The 15,819-nt window shown below is 38.9% G+C and overlaps 1 protein-coding gene across 1 annotated transcript in view; it reads left to right on the top strand.

The window, feature by feature from the left end:
- The window catches only part of LOC137266456 (uncharacterized), a 303,788-nt gene that overhangs the window by 101,001 nt on the left and 186,968 nt on the right, over window positions 1-15,819 (top strand). Inside the window, exons 52-64 of the mRNA XM_067801954.1 lie at window positions 1,159-1,545; window positions 1,662-1,732; window positions 2,643-2,706; window positions 2,948-3,154; window positions 3,732-3,910; window positions 4,432-4,577; window positions 6,043-6,152; window positions 9,288-9,449; window positions 10,274-10,454; window positions 10,623-10,807; window positions 11,411-11,626; window positions 11,880-11,994; window positions 15,507-15,733. Of these exons, the coding sequence (XP_067658055.1) occupies window positions 1,159-1,545; window positions 1,662-1,732; window positions 2,643-2,706; window positions 2,948-3,154; window positions 3,732-3,910; window positions 4,432-4,577; window positions 6,043-6,152; window positions 9,288-9,449; window positions 10,274-10,454; window positions 10,623-10,807; window positions 11,411-11,626; window positions 11,880-11,994; window positions 15,507-15,733 (2,250 nt within the window). The remainder of the gene's footprint in view (window positions 1-1,158; window positions 1,546-1,661; window positions 1,733-2,642; window positions 2,707-2,947; window positions 3,155-3,731; window positions 3,911-4,431; window positions 4,578-6,042; window positions 6,153-9,287; window positions 9,450-10,273; window positions 10,455-10,622; window positions 10,808-11,410; window positions 11,627-11,879; window positions 11,995-15,506; window positions 15,734-15,819) is intronic.

Consider the following 15,819-nt stretch of genomic DNA (forward strand, 5'->3'; position numbering starts at 1 on the left):
CAATGACGGTATAAATTAGAGAAAACACTTCTCCTCGGTTTTGATAGACAATGTAAAACCATTAGGGCCAGGAAATTTCCCTCCCTTTCCGCTTTTACATTGTCTACTAAAACCTTGGAGGTGTGTTTTCTCCCATACATAGAAGACTACATTGTCTGATCCTGTCATTGTGCCCATTCTTAACTGTCCCTGCCCAAATTTTGTGAAGACTCCATTCTCTGATCCTGTCATATAGCCCAGACTTAACTGTCCCTGCCCACTATGTAGAAGATTACATAGTTTGACCCCTCCCTGCCCATCTTGTAGAAGACACACATAGTTTGAACCCTCCCTGCCCATCTTTTAGAAGACAACATAGTTTGATCCCTCCCTGCTCATCTTGTAGAAGACAACATATTTTGATCCCTCTCTGCCCGTCATGTAGAAGACAACATAGTTTGATCCTTCCCTGCCCACCTTGTAGTAGACAACATAGTTTGATCCCTTCCTGCCCACCTTGTAGAAGACTACATAGTTTGATTTCTCCCTGCCCATCCTGTAGACGACAACATAGTTTGCCCCCTCCCTGCCTATCTTGTAGAAGACAACATAGTTTGATCCCTCCCTGCCCATCTTGTAAAAGACAACATAGTTTGATCCCTCCCTGCCCACCTTGTAGTAGACAACATAGTTTGCCCCCTCCCTGCCCACCTTGTAGTAGACTACATAGTTTGATCCCTCCCTGCCCATCTTGTAGAAGACAACATAGTTTGCCCCCTCCCTGCCCATCTTGTAGAAGACAACATAGTTTGATGCCTCCCTGCCCACCTTGTAGTAGACAACATAGTTTGCCCCCTCCCAGCCCATCTTGTAGAAGACTACATAGTTTGATCCTTCCCTGCCCATCTTGTAGTAGACTACATAGTTTGACCCCTCTCTGCCCTGATCCTGTCATTGTGCCCAGACTTAAATGTCCCCTACATTGTCTGATCCTGTCATTGTGCCCATTCGTAACTGTCCCTACACAAATTGTGTGAAGAATCCATTCTCTGATCCTGTCATTTAGCCCAGACTTAACTGTCCCTTCCCACCATGTAGAAGACTACATAGTTTGACCCCTCCCTGCCCACCTTGTAGACTATTTTGTCTCATGATCTCACTGTACTATGCTTATGGCAGATCATTACAGAAGACATCACACTTTATGAGGGTGGAGAAGCCGTTATGGTGGGCATCAAGGCAACCGTCCCAACTCAATATTTCTGTAAATTGGACAACCAGACTTGCTCTGTCAAAGTTGGTATTTCCCTTGTCACACATGAAGAATTGGAATGTGCTTCCACAGCAGAGACTTACTACCAGGCAGTGTATGTGCCTACATCCACATTACCGGATAAAGCTGACTGTTCAGTAGACTATCCATCATGGCCTGAGACTCTGTATGTACCACTGGTAGCAGTGAGTGACCAGTTAGTTGATGGCAAGCAGATCAGAGAAGTGATGATATCTGCCATTGTGATGTCAGGCAACCAGACTGTGTTCAGTGGTAATGCCACTAGTGGTAAGGTGAGTAACTTTCATTTCCTTAAATCAATATATTGTCTTTGCAGATTAGTGACAATTCATTCTGTATAAAGATGGAAACTCATTTGATATTGTTGAGTTTTTTGGCAATGTTTCAGGTGACAGTGCATGACCGGGATTCCTCTTCACTGTGCCAAGCTGCACCACATGTCATCACATTTGATGGCCAGTAAGTTTGGTTGTAATAGTCTGTTTGAATACATCGGTTTTTAATGCTACTGTCACCAAAACTATCCTTTCAATCTACTGTCAATGAAGTATGCTCATTGGACCAACCGCCGTCATTATTTGGTTCTCTTAGTGGAGCTCAGGGCACTGTTAGTGGGACTGTTATCAGTGGATGTTCTGTAAGTGGAGCTGGTGTCAGTTGGGGTTCTTTTAATGGAGCTGGTGTCAGTAGGGGTTCATTTAATGGAGCTGGTGTTAGGAGGGTTCTGTTAGTGCAGCTGTTATTGGTAGGGGTTGTGTGAATGGAGTTCTTGTCAGTAGAAGTTTTGTTATTGGAGCTGTTGTCAGTAGGGGTTCTGTTGGTGGAGCTTTGTTAGTAGGGGTTGTGTTAGTGGAGCTGTTATTGGTAGGGGCTCTGTTAATGGGACTCTTGTCAGTAGGGGTTCTGTTTGTGGAGCTGTTGTCTGTGGAGTAAGTGTCAAGGGTGTTTATTAGTCTCAAAGAAGACATCTTAGTAATGTCAGAAGTAAAGAATTTGACAGTAGCTTAACTTTTATGGAACATAAAGTAGATTGTTGTTCGATTCACTTTTTCATCCCTTAATGACTTTTGATCATATAGGTTCTGTTTCATTTGAGACTTTATAAACTACTTAATGAAAAGTTGACAAATATTTTGAGCCAGTTGTATGTGATCCAACATTGCTTAAAGTGCAGAATGTACATATTTCTGTGTCAGAGGGTATGATGTGCATGTATGACCTGATGTCTTTCGAGGAATCGAAACATTAATCAAAGATGTAGTTCATCTTCATCTAGCAGTAACAGATTTCAATTCATCATTTTATCTGTAATGTATATATAACATCCTACTGAAAAGGAGTGTTCACATGAAACTGTTCTATGTTCCAGAGCCTATGATGTTTACACAGAAGGGGTGTTCAACATGTACCGTCATCGTACAAAGCCATATGAAGTGAGCTAGTTTGCGGATTGGGCGCTTCTTATGCTTCAAAGTGACATAGTTCTAAACAAAATGGTGCCAGAAAGTATGTGTCTTTAAGGCGTGGTGGAGGATTCTCTTGTATGAACAAATTAGAATCAGTGTTATAACTTTCTACTGTGCTAAAATCAAACAAATTAGACAATGTTTAGCTGCACATTTAACAATTACATTACTATATCGGTATATCAGATCTTACATTTGTGTGATACAGGTGGAGATATTTATGAGACGTGACAATGCCACAAAGTCTCCCCCATGTCCCTGTGCAGTAGCAGTGAAATCTGGAGATGATGTGACATTGATTGACAGATGTAAGAAAGATGACGAACAAGTGACATCAAGGACCTCTATATTCCTGAATGGAGATCTCACCCCAAACACTAGGGTTCTTCAGTTTGATGAAGGACGCACACGACAGGTACTTGGCTACAACACTTCAGCTAGTCTAGTAACTAACTTTTCTTTATGGATGTGTTAACAGTCTTGTTGTATGATCTCCTGGAGAATAACAGGCTAGTAATAAACAAGGTGATTATGATTAGTCACATACTCCTCACTAGTTTCTCAACTAACATCTCATCAAATTAACATCATGGCACAAACAAGTACTAACCGAGGAAAACGTCTTGGTCATTTATGATCTGGAGTCAGTTTGAAATAATAATTTGAAGAATTATAGGTTAATAAATAAACACCAAAGCTTAATGTTTGGTGCTTACAGTATTATACAGTGTTCATCATAATGTGTGATAAATGTTGACCTAAACTTTACCAAATATAATTTATTCAGGATTCTCACATTCTGTTCTCTTACAAGATACCCATGCTGAATGTACTGTGCCTATCCTATATACAGTATAACAGCTTGTCAGGGTGGATGTACAAGTCTACAGCCAGCTGCACATGGAGATAATGAGTGGAAATGTATATTACTTCATTTTTCAAATATTCCCAGGTGTGTGAATCATTAACTCCATTACCCTCCATGAACATAGGTGCATTTCCCAAGTGGGACCTACGTGATTGCTACTGATGTCCAAAGCTCTGAATGCCTGAATGTGTGGGTGCAGCCTTCTGCTGTGGACTTCCAGTCAACGGAAGGACTGTGTGGCTCCTATGATGGCAACTCCACCAATGACCGCGAAGGAGGGGAGGACTTCTCCATTGGTTGGAGGTTATTGTTATATTCATTCATCACTTAATGAATAGTGATTGGCAGTCTAGCAACAATAATTATGTCATCACACACAACTGTTTGTTTTCAGAAACAAAGTCCTTTATTTATTGAATACCTATCTTGAGAATAGTTTGCTCATAAAGATGAGCTTTTGAAAGAAAAGATGTGGTGTATGATGACTGCAAAATCATAACAGAATAACAACAAAACAGTGACAGAATCCTATGCTGCATTGCAGTATGAAACATAATGTGACTAGTAAAAGTATGACAACAGACATCGAGAAAAAAACAGTGTATTAAGTATAGCTTCATATTTTGTAAAGCCACCTTATATTATTCTGTTTTGAATCAGTCACACAGTACCATAAGGCTAGCCTGAAAATGTTTGAATTACGACAATACCCCTTTGGTATTGGTATGTAAAGTTACAGTGCTTCATACTGGTCAACATGCTTTTGGTTGTCAGTAACATGATAACGTTTGTCAGAATAGTTTAATTTGATCATTCATTTTCAGAGTAAAGAAGAATGAAGATTTCTTGTCTGGTGTTTGTTTGGAAGATCCTGCTGTGACAACACCGAGCCCTGTACAGTGTAAATGTACAGGATCAGCTGGAGGCTGTGGTGAAAACATCAATGTCTTCACATGTCTACCTAGTGAAGGTGAGACTACCCACATGTGAGTCTGTTGTAGGTGAGATAACCCACATATGTGTCTAGTGTAGGTGAGCCTATGCATGTGAGTCTGTTGTAGGTGAGACTACCCACATGTGTGTCTAGCATAGGTGAGACTACCCACATGTGTGTCTAGTGTAGGTGAGACTACCCACGTGTGTCTAGTGTAGGTGAGACTACCCACATGTGTGTCTAGCATAGGTGAGACTACCCACATGTGTGTCTAGTGTAGGTGAGACTATGCATGTGTGTCTAGTGAAGGTGAGACTATGCATGTGTGTCTAGTGTGGGTGAGACTACCCACATGTGTGTTTAGTGTAGGTGAGACTACACATGTGTGTCTAGTGTCGTTGAGACTATGTATGTATGTGTATAGTGTGGGTGAGACTACCGACAAGCATGTCTAGTGTAGGAGAGATAACCCACATTTCTCCAGTGTAGGTGAGACTACAAATCTGTGTCTTGTGAGGGAGTGGCAACTTGTGTGTGTGGTAAAGGTGTGGCCATTCACATGTCTGTCTAGTAAAGTGTGGCCACTCCCAGCCTGTTTAGGGAGGCTGTGGCCACTTACATGTCTGTCTAGTGAGGGCGTGGCAAGTCATATATCTCTCTTGTAAAGGTATGGCAACTCACATGTCTGTCTAGTGAGGGCATGGCATCTAGTAAAGGCGTGGCATCTAGTAAAGGTGTGGCAACTCACATGTGTGTCTAGTGAAGGCGTGGCAACTCATATATCTCTCTAGTAAAGATATGGCAACTCACGTTTGTGTTTAGTGAGGCTGTGGCCACTCTCATGTCTGTCTAGTGAGGGTGTAGCAACTCATATATCTCTCTAGTTAAGGTATGGCAGCTCACGTGTGTGTAGTGAGGCCGTGGCCACTCACATGTCTGTCTAGTGAGGGTGTGGCAACTCATATATCTCTCTAGTTAAGGTATGGCAACTCACGTGTGTTTAGTGAGGCTGTGGCCACTCGCATATCTGTCTAGTGAGGGTGTGTCCATGGACATGTCTGTCTAGTAAAGGTGTGGCAACTCACATGTGTGTTTAGTGAGGCTGTGTCCACTGACATGTCTGTCTAGTAAAGGTGTGGCAACTCACATGTGTGTTTAGTAAGGCTGTGTCCACTGACATGTCTGTCTAGTAAAGGTGTGGCAACTCACATGTGTGTTTAGTGAGGCTGTGTCCATTGACATGTCTGTCTAGTAAAGGTGTGGCAACTCACATGTGTGTTTAGTGAGGCTGTGTCCATTGACATGTCTGTCTAGTAAAGGTGTGGCAACTCACATGTGTGTTTAGTGAGGCTGTGTCCACTGACATGTCTGTCTAGTAAAGGTGTGGCAACTCATGTGTTTGTCTACTAAAGGTGTGTGTGCTATGTCAGCTTGAGAAGAAAGATCACATATTACTTCTGGTGTTGCGGTCTAATTCAGTGTATATAAACATCAATTTCAGGCATGGACATAACAGATTTCTTAATAAAGATGTCATCAAGTCCTCTTGGTTGTCCAGGACAGCTCTCACAGAAAATTGTTTATGTGTATGAAGAAAACTTCAGATTTGAGGTTTGTGACATATTTTTGTGATTTCAGCAATTATAGTATGATACAAACTTGTGTGCACATGTTTGAAAGACCTAAATACAGTTTTGTCTGTTCTCCCACATTATGATGATATGCAAGGTGACTCTGCTTGTTGAAAGAGGCAGCTAACGAGATTGGGTGGTCAGGCTTGCAGACTTGGTTGACACATGTCATCGGTTCCCAATTGTGCAGATTGATGCTCATGTTGTTGATCACCTGATTATTTACAGACAGCCACCATATGGCTGGAATATTGCTGAGACTCACTCACTCACTCACTATGATGATATGCTGTAAAGTTGTTTTCCCGTCAGAGTTTCAGGTCAGTTTTACTGAAAGGAAATATGCCATTAGCTGAAGTTTATTGAAGAAAAAATATGTATGTTGAACATCTTTGTAAAGTTTGGAGACAAGACATTTAGCAAAGCAGTAGGCATTACAGTTTCTCTTCTGACTGATCTGCATCTTTATTTACATAATTTTATCAGCACCAGGGAATTCAGTGAGGAAGTTAAAGTTCTGCTAAACCATTCAATAATGTTTAAAAAAATCCAGTTCCCCTTCCCCTTATGTAGCCTCCTAGAAATATTAGAAACAAAAGAAACAGCCCATCTACTTCACATCCAGATCTGTACATATGCAATTTGCGTGACAAATATATATATCTGGAACACTGTCTGACAGGAGGAGTGACTTCAGCTTTACAGTAACCAAATTACCCCGTATTTTGTATATCAGTAATAGTTCCAGGAGCTCTAGACATTGGGGCCAACATATTTACAACTTCAAGAGAACAATAATTATTTTCAAGGAACATTATATGAGTTAGGTTCTAGTGGGTATTTTTCAGGATTACAAAATTGAAGACCTAATTAAAGCTTTTAATACGTTTAATAGTAGCAAAATAATGTCTGATGAAAACCCCTACTTTGAATTTTACCATGTTCCATTAGTTTCCAGGAACCCATGAAGATCTGGGTTAGAATTGATCCTCAGTAACCCATTCTTGTCATAAGATTTGATGGATGAGATTGGGTGATCAGACTTGCTGACTTGGTTGACACACATAATTTATCCCAACTGTGTAGATTGATGCTCATGCTGTTGATCTTTTGATTGTCTGGTCCAGACTCAGTTATCTACAGATCACCTCCATATAGCTGGAATAATCACAGACTGTGAAGAAAACACCACTTACTGATCATCCATATATTAGGATGTTTTGTTGACTTTATTCAGCTAAATGATGTTTGAGGTTCATTATGTATTTATGATATTGTTAGTTTGGCTATTGACAGTAACTGCAAGATTGTATAGGTAGTGTACAATGGTATGACAAGAAGTGATGATGGAACCATCTTTTTCAACTTGATGAGTATTGATCTTTTCTCTTAAGAAACACAACATGATGTAACATTTATTTAACCCCCTGGATGCCACAGGGACATAAATGTCCTCCCTCTTCACCTCTCACTTTGAAATCTAATAAAATTCTAAATATACCATGCGCATGTATATACTTAACAGTTTTGAATTCTGTGGAAGAGTTCCTGTTTCTTGATACCATCCACCATTATCTCAGACAAAGCCAAAGTGCTTAGAGCTACCTTTGAAAATAGGCTTTGTAGTAAATGTGGCCATTTTTCACACTATACAAAATCGCCATTCAGAGCATTATTTTCTGTATGTTTAGAAATGTGAAAATCGGATAAATATTGTGAGTACTGAATCTCAAAAATAGCTTATTAATGATCACTGACATCGAGCTTTCATGTAACCAGTAATGATAATTCGTTGCCAATGAACCCAGAATTGGTTGGGATGTTTCAGAAAATACACTTACATGAACACCGAAGTGCACTTTCCACCATGTTGGATAGTGTTTACAAAATCGTGTTTTGAGAAGGCTTGTATTAAGACGCCTATTACATCATGTATATTTCATAGTCAGCTGCGACAAATACATCCTTGAATTCCCCTCACATCTTAGAATCAAAATATACATGGTCTTTGATGCAAAATTAGTCAACATACTTCTACACAAACATCAGATTATGGGAATCTGAGAACTAAATTATGTATTAGATAGGGCCATCCAAATCGCTATTACCTGCTTTCTGATGTAGTACATTGGCATCTTTTCTTACAAATTGTGAAACTATATCCAAAGGTATCCACTTACATTGAGGAACTTTGTATTGGAATAGTTTGGTTCACTGTGAATAAACCATAATGAAAATATACTGTCCATATCCACAGCAAATTCTCTCCTTGTGATGAGTTACACTGGCCTGATGTAAAGCATAGTGGAGTTATGCCCCCTGATCTTTATACATGGGTGACCTCTCTGTTGATGTTTCACATCATAGAAGAAAATCGATTTTTGACATTTTTTGCGGGTCATTTTTTATTTTGTGTGTATGACTTTATGCATTAGCACATAAATCTATGTCATATGCACTTCTATCGCTCAGATATCAAGCTGTATTTTCTTCATTCACAATTTCCGTAAAGATGACAAATTAAAAAAATCATAGCAGAGTGCTTTTATTGGTGCAGGATAAAAAACGGAGAAATTTAATTTAAATGCACACAAAAATTTTGGTAACTTTTAACAGTGTCTATTTCTATTTCTCAAACCCCTCAGATTGTCGCAGTTATATTTATACCAACGGATAGGAAATAAAATATTCTACATTTGTGTGTATTTTTATAGCTGTACACAGATCCAGGACCACACGAGCACAATTCTCGCACAGCGTTCACTTTTCAAACCTTATTATAATGTGTTCCTGAAAAAAACCCATGGCATCCAGGGGTTAAAAGTCATGCAATATAAAACAAATTTGATGGAGAACAACTTTATTTCATGAGTGTGACATTTCAATACTAGTTCTTGTACCATTGTTAAGCAGGAGTGACTTGATAACTTTACAAGAATTTTGCGAAACAGTGCACCGAAGAAGTTTGTATCCATAAAATTTGTTGTGTAATGATATATTATTCATTTGCATTAGTACAGATTGTTTCAAAACAAATGGATATTGTATTCTGTGAACCATATGCCCCAATTACATAACCGTGTGGAGTGTGAGAGGATATAAATTCTTCTTGCAGATCCAGCCATGGCCAACTGTAGTTCTCCGCTACAGTCAAGTCCAGGCTAAGGAGTACTGTGAAGCCTTCATCCAGACTACACATATTGGTGTGCAATGTCAGGGAATCATCTCACTTAGCCTACAGAAGTCAATCATAGCATCATGTGTCACAAGTATACAGGTATGGTTTAAGTGATTGAGTGAGTGACATGCTTCACACATGCACCACTAATATATGTTTAGTTCTGAGATTGCAGTAAACTGTGTTTTATGTAGAACAGCCTAAAGTCTGTGCAGTTTAACATTAGATCAACCTTTGTTGAATGTAAACAATTTTGTGTGTTTTGTAACAACAGTATCGATGCAACCTTGGTAAATGCTAATGGATGAATTGGGTTTGTTTGTCATATTTTAATGGATCAAACCAAACCGTGTTTGTTTTGTTACACTGTTATTATTCAGGGCATGGATGTGGAAGTAACCATGATTTAGTAGTAGTCTGCTTATAGCATAGTTTGCCCCGGCGTATCACAGGCTCATCTTAAAGTCTATATCTGGAATAAGCACATGCATCTGGCATCACACCGCAAGACCCACTACTGTAGAAAGATCATTTACCACTACTGAATTCCTTAGCACAGGTTTATTTTAAAAGTTTGACGTAGACCATATGAAACCATATGCTAAATATGCAAAATTCATCATTATCATGATCATCATGGAGATGGATTTAATTATCACTGAGTTTATTCTTGTAACATGTTACACAGTCATTATAATTGTGCTGCACCTTAATTTTGGACAGTCACTTGATTGTGGAAAGACACTTATTTTGCAGTAATTTGTATTGGTTCATTCATGACTTGTTTATCATTGGTTTCACACTGTTTTCTTTGTGAATAGATATCTGTTATAAAAAATGTAATGTTACAGATATGATAAAAATCATTCATCATGAACAAAATGAATGGCAACCTGGGATGACAACGAGTGTTGCTCTTCCAGATCCATGACAGCCTGGAGTGGGTATGGCCAGTTCGCACCAGATTCCTCCAACAGTGTTTAGCAGTGGTGACAAGGGAGACAAATCGCTGGGTACTACTTGAGGGGAGACTCCAACCACCAGGAGACATACTTAACCAGACATGCAGTAACAACTGTAGCAACAGTGGGCTGTGTAACAGAGGTCTGTTGGACTCTGATTATCACAAGGTTACAATACAGTAATCATGAAAAAATTGTTATTGATGAAACATATTGTGTAACATTATATTCAGATGTTGTGAGACACATGTGTTCCATGACTTGCTGGAACAACACAATGACAGGATAATAAAGATGGTGTGTATTTCAGGTGTCTGCAACTGCAACATGGGCTTCTTTGGTTTTGACTGTTCTATCAATGATACATCAGTACCAAGTGTTTGGTCTCCCCAAGGTGACTGTGACAGCCACACATCTCAGTGTGACTCAGTAACTGTTGGTGGTGGACCTTTTGTGCAGTCAGCAAACATTGTGTGCAGATTGGAGACAGTTGAGGTAAGCAACAGAGCTGATGTAGATGTTTCTCATGGTTCTACATGTACACATTGAACTGATGTAGATGTTTCATATAGTTGAATGTGTACACATTAACCTGATGGAGATGTTTGACATAGTTGTATGTGGACTAATTGAACTGATGGAGATGTTTCATATAGTTGAATGTGTACACATTAACCTGATGGAGATGTTTGACATAGTTGTATGTGGACTAATTGAACTGATGTAGATGTTTCACATAGTTGTACATGTACACACTGAACTGATGTAGATGTTTCACATGGTTGTATGTGTACACATTGAACTGATGCAGATGTTTCACATAGTTGTATGTGACACATTCAGCTGATGTAGATGTTTCACATAGTTGTATGTGACACATTCAGCTGATGTAGATGTTTCACATAGTTGTATGTGACACATTCAGCTGATGCAGATGTTTCACATAGTTGTATGTGACACATTCAACTGATGTAGATGTTTCACATGGTTGCAGATGTACACACTGTATTTTCATGTTTGAGGGACATTTGTGAAAGACTGTTATATGCTGAGGTGTTTTGAGTATTGTTTGAGAGTACTGTTTACTTCATCTTGCAGATGAATAGCACCGAGCCACAGAGGGGCACTGGAGAGTACTCCTATGTACCTGCTGTGTTTGTGTCCTATCAGATGGTCATTTGCAATCTGACAGAGGCTGTGAACAGCTACTATGTGACAGTCAGCAACAACAATCTCACATACAGTGATGCCATCTTTTTCCGCGTGTATGACTCTCAATGCTTCATCATCACTGGCAACCAGTTTACCCTACTTGTAAGTTTTACTACATTTCCTTTATCAAAAGCAGTAAGAAAAAAAATTCAAACAAATGTACAGTGTAAGGTAATAATGTGTGGACATGTCCTACCCGATAGATATGGTAACATCTAGTTTATTATGAATTTAGAAGTCACATGTCACATGTCTGTGGTCGTGATGAAGATGAATCCATCTTAACTGTGAAACCTAATGTCAGCAGTTGTTTCATATAGGTTGATATTATGAAAACCTGAAGCATCTGTTGCAGCCAAACTACTGCTTTATTAGCACATCCTGCTACAAGCCAGGAGATGTGAGCAGAAGCAGTGCACAGCTAGTGTGTGACCCAGAGAGGAGCACATTTAATTGGACAGACCGATCAGGTACATGTAACTTATGCAGCATTAACTGGACCCTTATCTAATCAAGTGATGACATTATTGTATTGACTAATGGTCCAACAACATATGACTGGTCTTGATATCATATGGCATGGACAAACAGGAAGTCATTAGTATTTGAGGATGGTATTAATGAACAATTTGAAGAGCAGTTTTGAAGTTGTGAAGATGAAGTAAAACTAAGTTCTATGGACAGTCACCTTCTTCATTGCAATCAGTGCGATATTTTAGTGAAGGTACTAATGCCATCATCAAGCAGGTGCTGTCCATAGAACTTGGTTTTCCTTGATTTATTTGTTAACTTTTGAGGATGTTTAGCCATGTTTGATTAAAATATTTGTTTCTCAGAGTACCCTAGCCTTGGTGCACAACCCAGATTAACTGTTATTCTATTTAAATATTAAGTTTCCAGAGTAGAGCGGTGTCAGGTATTACCAAACAGCTAACACCACATCCCTGCTAATTCCTACCATGTTTCATCACACAGAACAGTAATAAATTCACGCAGTGAACCTCTCAATATGCATCATATTCATGTGTGATGACAAGTTAATCCCGCCTAGTAAACCTGTTTCAGGCATATGCTTGCCACGATCTGATGATCAGGTTTTGGACTCTTGCTGGCTCTGCCAAACAATGATGTCAGACTATTCCAAACAATGATGTCGAGCTATTTCGAACATTTCGGCTATTCTGGGCTATTCGTCGGACTGATAGCCTTTGTGTCAAGTGTTAATGCGCAAGTGTGGTCATTTCATCCATATTATGTACTCTCCATGTTTTTACTGAAATTGGTATCATTTAGTCCATTCCAGTATATGGCTGGAATAACATTGAGTGCAGCATTGAACTAGCCAACCAGTAACTGAAACTTGCAGCTAGGTCCTGTGCTATTTTTTTCAGTTGATGTTACGTTTAAACAGAATTCATGAAGAGCATTCCCAATTAGGAACAAACATCATTATACTGTCATTTTAGGGAGAATGAATAATGAGAAGATGGCGTGCTGTTAATAATGGTGTGGTTTTACCTTAATATTCAAAAGTGTCTTCCTTCAGGGTACTGATATACCAGGTACACGCCCTATAATGGTATAGTGTAGTAGTGAAACCATATTGCTTATGTTATTCATGTATTTGAACATACATGTAGTCGCGAACAGGGTCAGAAATGTTATTTTCTGATGTGTTATCTGAACATCCAGTTGATGAAGATAACAATCTCTCGTAACCATGCAGGTAAAACTAGGCACATATGTACCATTCAAATACTGCCATGAACGCATCATATGAAGTAATTTATGCCGGTATATTTATGCAATTTACACATATGAGCAAGAGTCAAACACACTTCATGTGGTATAAAAGATTCTTATAAGGTTACATACCACTACCGGAGAGCAACTACACGCTCTGTGTGTAGAGCGGAGGGATTTTCATGCTCTCCATGGAGCAAAGTTGTCATGAACGATTTATCACATGACAGTACCATCTACAACTTTGAAAGACACTGGTTATGGCCACTCCAACCAAAGTATGAGCACATCACTGGAGATTGATGGGACTTAAGGTCACTAGTTATTGACAAATACAAAAATCATTTCAGTATTGATCTTAAAATGTCAATACACTGTACTGAAACGTGAAAATGACTAGAATGTGAAAGAGCAATACGAAAGAACTACAAACAATAATTTAGACCATATCGAGTCTACTTAGAGAAATATGGTCAGTTAGGTACCAGGTAACGGGTACCATGTTAACCAAAAAAAACCATGTGATTCCACTTAAGCATTGATTGATGAGCTGTCAATCTTGCATGAAAACAGTCATTGAAGAATCAATCACTGTGCCTGTGCACAGTTCTAACTCTGTCACACAATTTTCTGGGTTTCCCAGAGCATTTTTCAAGCCAATTCTGAAATCATTTTAACGCACTGTCACCGTCATCGCAAGTAATCTCGTTAAAATCATTCTTAACTGAGTCCTCAAGGCTGTTTCACCAGTTTACATATTCACCATGAAAATGGCTGGACCAAACATGCTTGTGACTGTCAGTGAGATTATCATGATTAACAGATACATTGTTAAAGGCAAACAAATAGATTATAGGCAAATGGGTACATTCTATTTCATCACTCTGACTGCCATTAGCGAAGCAAGTTATATATTTTACCAACACTGCTGTCTGAACATAATCAACCATTACAATTATGTAGTCCATTTGATTGACAAAAACTTTATAGAGAGAGTCTGTGCTTGTTGACAGTGCTGTCTTGTGACCTGCATGGTAGGTTATCGTCTTGATTATAATCCATGTGATTATTGATGGGCAGGTAGGTAATATTATCATTTTCAAAAAGATCTGGTAGTGCACCCTGGATAACCATCTCACAGCTTGGAAAATCTGATTTTAAACATAACATGTCATTCTCTAAAATATTAAATTTTCACTTCCTCGTTTTGGCTTTCTTATTGAAAAATTATTTTAGTAAATGCATATTATGGAGAAAACTGGACTGTTTTGTGTGCAAAGCGACTTGATTACTTAAAGGCATTAGTTCACAAAGCATCAGTGACACTTTCTATTATTTCATGTCTGCATACAATTAACATGGAGCATATGGAAGAGGAGCTGGAGAATGCAGGAAAACATAATTTACTTAGAGCCTTACTTTTATGTACACGATTAACGTGTATGGATTTTATGATATGTGAACATATTACATATATTTCAAGGGACAGGCTGAAAATAATTTAAGGACATGCAAAGTGCCCCTCAGTCGTTTTTGAGCACAGTCTAAGGGAAACCACTCTCAGCAAAGTCATGAAATGAATTGCCTTTGATGTTCCTATAAGGTCACAATCGAATATTTCAAACATTTATTGACATCCATCAACAAACATGTTCCTGATGTAAAAGTAAGTTATTCCCCGGACTAATGTTTGGAGTGATTGTTTGATTTTTTATATTTGGCTTGGGAGAACACTATAGCTGCTACATTAAAACCTATCCCCTTATGGAACAATCATTGTGTTTTTTTAGCAGGGAACATTTCCAAAGTTAGTAATTATTTATATACACAGGACAAGTTATATTCTAGCACTTATCACTAGAGAATGGAGACATGCATAATGACTGGGTTTTGTGTTTGTCGTGATGGTTTAGAAACCAGATGAATTAATTTATACCGTCTATTTTTGTATCAACAAGTGAGTGACACAAATGGCCACAGGCATAAAGGGTGCCTTTCCTTGCTACACAAGCCAAACTAACTGTTGTTTTATGAAATGTTTGGTTCCCAGAGTACCCTAACCTCGGTATACAACCCAAACTAACTGTTGTTTTATGAAATGTTTGGTTCCCAGAGTACCCTAACCTCGGTATACAACCCAAACTAACTGTTGTTTTATGAAATGTTTGGTTCCCAGAGTACCCTAACCTCGGTATACAACCCAAACTAACTGTTGTTTTATGAAATGTTTGGTTCCCAGAGTACCCTAACCTCGGTATACAACCCAGACTAACAAGTGATGTTGAGAGCAGAGACTTTGTGTTTACTTGTGACTGGGGGGAGTATTCACACAATGACTCCAACATCCTCATCTACAGTCAGTGGATTCACAACAATAATGTCAGCATGGAGACACAGATAGAAGGGAATATCACCAGCACCAGGCTCAGTCACACCTCTCTTGTTAACCTCACCTATGGAGATACTGTAAGCTGAACATGTATTCACATTAACAACATTCCTTTAGCAATTACTGTTAGACTAGGTCTTAGCAACCCATACTAAGTATGTTG

Source organism: Haliotis asinina, chromosome 15, assembly GCF_037392515.1.
Source record: "Haliotis asinina isolate JCU_RB_2024 chromosome 15, JCU_Hal_asi_v2, whole genome shotgun sequence".
Taxonomy (NCBI): domain Eukaryota; kingdom Metazoa; phylum Mollusca; class Gastropoda; order Lepetellida; family Haliotidae; genus Haliotis; species Haliotis asinina.